Consider the following 7,003-nt stretch of genomic DNA (forward strand, 5'->3'; position numbering starts at 1 on the left):
AGTTCCAGGTTATTTGGAGAGGAAAGTAATAAGAAGTTTCCGTGCTTGAGTCCTTGGAGGTCACATAGATTTCCTTCTTTAAATGGCACTTACATTAACACAAGTCCTAATACATTGAGAAACACTAAGAACACATCGGCCCACCATTGATGATGGCACTTCTCTCTTGTCGTCACTCATTGCCCATTTACATGAAAGAAAAAGAACAAAACGTAATATCAGTATTACAAATCAGCTCATAGTAGGTTATATTAGGTCATTCTACATTTGACTGTTAGTATCCATTTCAATCAATGTTATATTTCTTGATTTAACATTATATCTTGGTTATATATATCACTATAGTAAATAGATAAACACAGTACCTTAAACATCAAATGATAAAGTTAAATGTTAAATGGTTAAGTTACCTCCTTAAACTTCAGAATACACTTCTGGGTGGCTGTTCGTTTGATATATCCGAAACCAACCCAGTTCAAATGGAACTACACATACACTTGATATTTGTCCGTATGGGACATATTATAATACGATACAATACGTTAGGTTACCTAATATCTTGAGATAACATACTCCTAGTGAGGTATAATAATATCATATGATATAAGAATATGAATATAGTAATATGACATGACCATAAACTAACCATTTCAATTCAAGTTACATAGAAATAACAATATTCATTAAGAAGCTTATTACAATATAGATATTTTTTTTTTTTTTTTTTTTTTTAAAACATCCTTCCTCTCAATTTCAGAAATTTAACCAAAGAAGTTTAAATCATTACATAAGTATGCATTGAGAATATTATTCATCATCTTTCAGCAACCTTTTCATCACAGACTTCTTTATAATGTGAATGCTTTTAAGAAGGAATAGAGTGCATATTTTATATACCAATTAAGTTAACATTGCGTCTTAACATAATTTACATACCAATGGATTACCCAAAATAATATTTGGAAGGCAAGGTTGTAAGTATACAACCTCTTTTTTTTTTTTTTTTTTTTGATAGTTCTACATTTACATATTTAGACCATCTCTTCCTTGCGGCGTGTGACTTCAGTGTCCGGTATCTGCTGATGATTCTCTTGGTGTGTGGTCAAGCATGACAGGGCTTTAGATTCAGCTGATTCAATCTTAGCAATTTCTTCGTCACGGTCAACAAAGGAAGGGTTACTCCCGACTAGCGCTTCTCTTTCTAATTCTGTTTCTGTAGTGGCAACCTTTATGAGTATTGACCGGAGAGTTTGTCTAAATTGAAGAAAGTTCCATCGGCTAACTTGCTTTGCTAGATTTCGTTCTACTTCAAGTGGGTCTTCAATGGCTAGTGGGGATTTCCATTCCCACTCAGCTCTTCGGAAGCACATTCGTCCACGTGTGATCGATATGATTACATTCTGGTAATCAAATTCTTCGCTGTAAAAGAGTAACATACGTAACCAAAGTTCTCCAACTTGATCTTGGTTCCTCTTCCATATGGGCCAAGTGTTGATTATTTCTCCTAGGGTATTCTGAAAAGATATAGGTCGTCGCTCTATCCACCAGTCTCTTGTCATCCCAGGTATCTCCTGTAATACTGGGAGGACGGGTGGACGAACCTGTTGTAGGTAATAAATGACCACCAAGGACAGTCCGTAGGAGGATAGGCCATGTGTTCCAATTTTTTCCTTGTGAAGTTTCTTGGTGATGTTCTTCAGGCTCCCTACGAGAATCTTTACCCTTACATCTAATCTTACGTAAGTCTGGAGAAGGTAGCTACTAGCTTCAGCAAGTGAATTGTTCAGACAAATTGTAACTCTTAGTTTTTCTCGTCGAGGCCCACGACTCTTAAAACACAACTTCGCAAGTGGTGTTCGTGCATGAACAATCGTGTCTGCTTGTATGCACAGTGTGTGGAGTTTCAAACCTGCACATATTTCGTCGATGGTTCTCTCCATGAAAACTCTTCGCTCTTCGGATTCGAGGATTGGAATATTGGCATTAATATCCAAAGCTGAGTACCAGGCATCAAGTCGGGTAATTGAGGAACCAATAACTGACAGACTGGAGCCAGGATATGTCTTACAGATGTATCCTCGAAGGTACGCAAATAATGTTTCCTTCTCCTTCCACTCGCTTCTGGTAGGGTTCTTCTTGAAGGTATGGTGATTACATGATTTCGTCAGAGCTTGTAATCGTAGTGGATTGGTCAGTGCCTGTATCACCCTATTTTGGCTATCATATAGCGTATCGGCAGAAAGTTGTGAGCGTGAGCAACATTCCTCAGTGTGCGGATCTTCTATCTTCCAAATGGTCAATTCTCGTTCGAGTTCTTCTACTGACTCCACTCCTCCAATTGCCATAATTGAGCTCCTTTTATCCACTCGATGAATTTATTAGCCTGTAAAATGATGAATTTTCCTGTAAGCGTTGGGTGTCCGTGTGGTTATGAATAACGATTTACGAGAACAACTTTCTTGTCTTTACTCAATTTCTTAACTACTTCCTTCTTCTATCTATGCATGTATATATTAGAGGTGGCATCTTAATTGCATAGGTTATATGCTGTTCGTTATACCCATACTATATGAGGTGATTACTTAGCACATAGCAATATTAATTGATGTCTGAATCGTATCTGATTATCATGCAACAATAGTAACTCTCAAATGGCTAACAACTCTCAAAACTACTTAAATGGATTTTTTTTTTTTTTTTTTTTTAATTTCTGAAAAGACATAAAAGTGGTAAAGGAGGAAGGGCCTCTTCATCATAGATCCAATCTGCACTATCCGGTTGTTTCGAGTTTTCAGTGGTACTTAAATTGTTGGCTACATGTTTAGACTTCATAACGTTACTCTCTACGATGCTAATGACTGTTTGTGTTGATACGTTTCTGGTCATAGGAGAAGTGTCTACTCTTTGCCTGCAGTATTTCTGCCAGACATGTAAGAATGGACTGTGAATATGGTCTACTTGGCTAACAAACTCCCTGGCACCTTGCTTCACGCTTCGCTTGCGTCTACGGACTCTTCTACACACCTCACAGTGAGTTTCTTCTGTTGAGTCCATCGCATAGCGAGTGAGAGATTGGCCTTTTAAATCTGAAACTGTAGAACATCCTGTGTGTGGTTCGCCCGCTATGGGGGAAGTGTACTTACAAACGATACGACCTTTACTACTCTGAAAACTTCTCCATCGACTCATTCTGAATTCGTAGCTGTGAATATATATATTTTTTTCTTTTTTTTTTGATTATAGAGTTATGAGATAGATGAGGTTGAAAAGAACATCTCTTTTTTTTTTTTTTTTTTTTTTTTTTTCTTTTTTAGAATAATCCTTTTAAAGAATTACCTCGTATTCAACTATTCCAGCTATTGGCGCTAAGTAGGTAGCTGCTGGTGTCCCCATCTCATTTACGTCAAAACGGCCATGGTCATCTCCCTCACAACAACATTTCGTCAATATCAAAATTCCGAGTCCTATCGTAACTATGAGGCTGCTGGCTACTGCTAACACTAAAGCTATAAATTCAAAATTCGTGTTCTGTGGACTTACCATAACTGTTATTTCTGTTGTTCCCCACTCATTGATCGCGTGAAAGATGTACTGACCATAGGTGTCAGAGGTGACTCTTATAAGGATCAATGTAACACGAGTATAACTGGTATAGTTGTGAACCTTAAGATCCCATCGAAATTGGTCTGGAAGCGCCTGTCCTTCAAACGACCAATACCAGTTTCTGACTGGTGGCACATTCTTAATCATACATGGGAGGTGTAGAATTTCTTCCAATTCTGCTTCGTGGTTTAGCCTACAGTGCACCAGAGGCGGTCCTGAAATAAATACAAGACAACCATCCTGAATCGTGGGAAATGGGGAACAAGAAACGTAGCATTCATATCTTCCAGTTTTTGATTCTTGCAAGTTGTCAATGATTAACTCCTGTGAGTGGGCATTGTGGAGAATTACTCCATCCCTCTTCCACTTAATTTGTGTTTGGGGTTTCGCATGCACGGTACAATTTAGAATGATGGTTTCGCCGATCTGGGCGGCAGTGTCATTTAATTTGGATAATAATACAGGTTTATACATAATGTCAATACGATAGGTTTTGACTGAGAATCCCAATTGATTTTCCGCTAAACAGGAAATTAAATCCCCATCATTCTCTTCCTGCAAGTCGCGTATTTCCAATAAGGGTCGATTGGTCTCATGAAGTGTTACATTATTCCGATACCAGAAATAATTAATTTTGCTGGGGTTCGCTTTAACATGACAGAAAATTTGTAGGTCATCTCCCACCATTTTTGGGCTCTTCATAAGTTGCATAGTTATTCTAGGCTTGAATTTTACATTAATGACAACCTGGGCATAACGAATTTCAGTCAGCGCCGGGTGCTCCGTGACACAGGTAATGATTTTCTGGTCCCAAGAATCGTTGATCGATTTTAGGCTCCATGTTACATCTACAATTGTCGTTTTGTTTACAGAGTCTACTCGCTCCTTTAACGTAACATTTGACGTCACTATTTGTTGGCTCCAATCCCTCCAAAATATACTTGGGGATGGCTTACCTGAGATCACCCGACAGGTCAGTATTAATTCTTGTCCTTCTATTAGGTTAAACTGGGCACCTTCCACAATAAAGGGTGGATCTGGGGGAATCAATACTGTCAGAAAAGCTCTTGATGAAACACTCACACTCCCATCAAGGAGGGTTAATTCACAGTGAAAACTCTCTTCGTCCTCCAATTCAACAGGCTTGATTTGCAGATTGTACGTTCTCGCCCCTGTTGAACCAACCATGCCATATCTGGTCCAGATTCCAATATGATGTGCATCCCCTAGGGATCTACCATTTTTAAACCACTCGAAGTTTTCTACCGGGGTTGTACTGCTACACGGTAAGATCACTGATTGCCCCAAAATAGCCGTCCGATTGATCGGCTGCATGAGAAAAACATCTTCGGTGACTACAGCCTGGATATAGGTCAGGAAAGCTCCAAGGATTACAATCATTACTCCACTCATCTCTGTCGTGTCCTCTTGAAAGCCTTAGGTTTATACCTAAATAATAGACATACCTTCCTTTCAGATATTTTATTTTATCTATTCCTAACAGCAACAAAAATATCCAAATTTTTATTTCCAGGATGAAGAAAATTCAATATTTATATTTTCGAATAATGAATATAAGGATTTACTGTTTACTTAAATTTCCTCCCTTTTTTTTTTTTTTTTTTTTTTTTACATAACTGTTTATTCATTTCGTTTTTCTTTTTGTACAGATTTTTTTTCCTGAGTTTGCGAAGGTACTCTTACTCCTTCTTAAAACTTCAGCGGTCTTTCTTTCCACGATAGTTTCCGTGGTAGTAGCCACGAAGAGGGTCGACCTGAGAACCTGTCGAAACATCTTGAAATTTGGCCAACTGAGTGGTTTTCCAAGATTACGATCATCCTCAAAGGGATCCTCGACTACGAGCGGTGAGCTCCACGCCGGTTTCGCACTTCTTAACAACATCTCATCTCTTTTTATCGAAATAATGACGTTTTGGTACTTAAATTCCTCGCTATAGTATAATAGCATTCGGAGCCATAGCTCCCCGACTCCATCGCGATTCCTTTCCCATCCGGGCCAAGTTTTAGATATCCATTCTACTTCATGCTGAATGTGGGCAGGAGGCTTCCTTTTCCAGTAGTCCTTGGTAATTCCAGGTAACTCCTGTAGGACTGGGAGAACTGGCGGATGAACCTTCTGCAGGTAATAGATTACCATTAGTGAGATTGCATATGACGATATTCCATTATGCCCTGCTCCTTCAATATGGAACTTCCTCGTTACGTATTTTAGGTTCAAAATAAGGGTCCTTACCCTCACGTCCATCTCCACATACAAACGAAGTAAAGCGCTATTGGATTCGGCGAATCGATTGTTTAGACATATATCGACCAACATAGTCTCTCGTCTTGGACCTTGGCTCTTATAGAGTACTTTAACTATGGGAACTCGGGCCTGAACAATGGCGTCTGCCCCCATACAGTTCGTACGCCTTCGAAGTCCAGAGCATATGGTTTCTAGTACTCTTGTTTCGGAGACCTTTCTCACCTTAGAGTGCACACCTGACAACTTCACATGGACATCTAAGTCTGAATTTCATGTATCAAGTCCAGTAGAGGTGGAACCAATTATCGATAGTCTAGACTCGGGATACATACTCAAGATGTGTTTCTTGACAGATGCGAACAGAGCTTCTTTCTCGGTTCGTTCTTCGACTGTAGGGACTAAGTTTTCAGTCTGACGGAGGCACAGGACAGACAGTCCTTGTATACGTAGTGAGTTCGTCAGAGCTTGTTGCAACCATTCCTGAGTAGTCAAGTTTGTGGACACCCACGGGTGTAGATAGTATTTTTGAGCCTGATGTACGTCCATTCTCAGATTAGCCAATTCCTCCTCGATATCCTCTACGGGGTCAGCTCCTCTGGTAGCCATGACATTTCTAAGATTGTCCTTGCTGTCTCGACTTGCCTGCAACATGATGAATTTGCCTTAGGCACTGTAGTTGAGAATGTTAGTTTTTTTTTTTTTTTTGATCAATAGCATTTTTCCCAAAGATTATCCTTACTATTATTAGTGTGGTTATTCATTATTATATATATATCTATACATATACATTTTTTTTTTTTTTTTTTTTTTTTTTAAATACTGAATGCTCATCTTCCCTAATCTATCAGCTCCACAAAATTTTCTTTGTCACTGGGACCGTCTGAATGGTCTGGGGTCTTTGGACCCTCCAGGGCGTCAAGTACATCCCAAGGATCTTCTATAGCCAAGAGGCTAAGACTTGGAGCAAAATACATTGATTTAGTCAACCAAGACGCGATACACGGCACTCGCTCTATGGGCACTGGTTTTGGGTCTTGTATTGTTTCGAAAATCTGCACAAACTCTCTATTCATCGTGGTGAGAACCCCTAACAAATCGATTGCTCCATTGGCTCCTTCTAATTTATCACAAAGA

At 39.2% G+C, this 7,003-nt stretch overlaps 3 protein-coding genes across 3 annotated transcripts; all 3 read right to left on the reverse strand.

The window, feature by feature from the left end:
- Positions 1-1,031: 1,031 nt before the first annotated feature.
- Positions 1,032-2,345, reverse strand: LOC150081948 (terminal uridylyltransferase 7-like). Its single transcript, XM_090380377.1, has one exon. It carries the CDS (start codon positions 2,343-2,345, stop codon positions 1,032-1,034), a length of 1,314 nt encoding a protein of 437 aa, XP_090236503.1.
- Positions 2,346-3,324: 979 nt separating this feature from the next.
- Positions 3,325-5,016, reverse strand: LOC150081949 (irregular chiasm C-roughest protein-like). The gene has a single exon (XM_090380378.1). It carries the CDS (start codon positions 5,014-5,016, stop codon positions 3,325-3,327), a length of 1,692 nt encoding a protein of 563 aa, XP_090236504.1.
- A 232-nt stretch (positions 5,017-5,248) lies between these two features.
- LOC150081950 (terminal uridylyltransferase 7-like) lies at positions 5,249-6,022 on the reverse strand. The gene has a single exon (XM_090380379.1). The coding sequence runs from the start codon at positions 6,020-6,022 to the stop codon at positions 5,249-5,251; it is 774 nt and encodes a 257-aa protein (XP_090236505.1).
- Positions 6,023-7,003: the final 981 nt, after the last annotated feature.

Source organism: Mastigoproctus giganteus, chromosome 8 (genome assembly GCF_048544385.1).
Source record: "Mastigoproctus giganteus isolate SK-2022 chromosome 8, ASM4854438v1, whole genome shotgun sequence".
NCBI lineage: Eukaryota > Metazoa > Arthropoda > Arachnida > Uropygi > Thelyphonidae > Mastigoproctus > Mastigoproctus giganteus.

Bases quoted from the DNA above. Each gene is read 5' to 3' on its own strand.
- LOC150081950 (XM_090380379.1), bottom strand. From the start codon at position 6,022: ATGGGGGCAGACGCCATTGTTCAGGCCCGAGTTCCCATAGTTAAAGTA.
- LOC150081949 (XM_090380378.1), bottom strand. From the start codon at position 5,016: ATGAGTGGAGTAATGATTGTAATCCTTGGAGCTTTCCTGACCTATATC.
- LOC150081948 (XM_090380377.1), bottom strand. From the start codon at position 2,345: ATGGCAATTGGAGGAGTGGAGTCAGTAGAAGAACTCGAACGAGAATTG.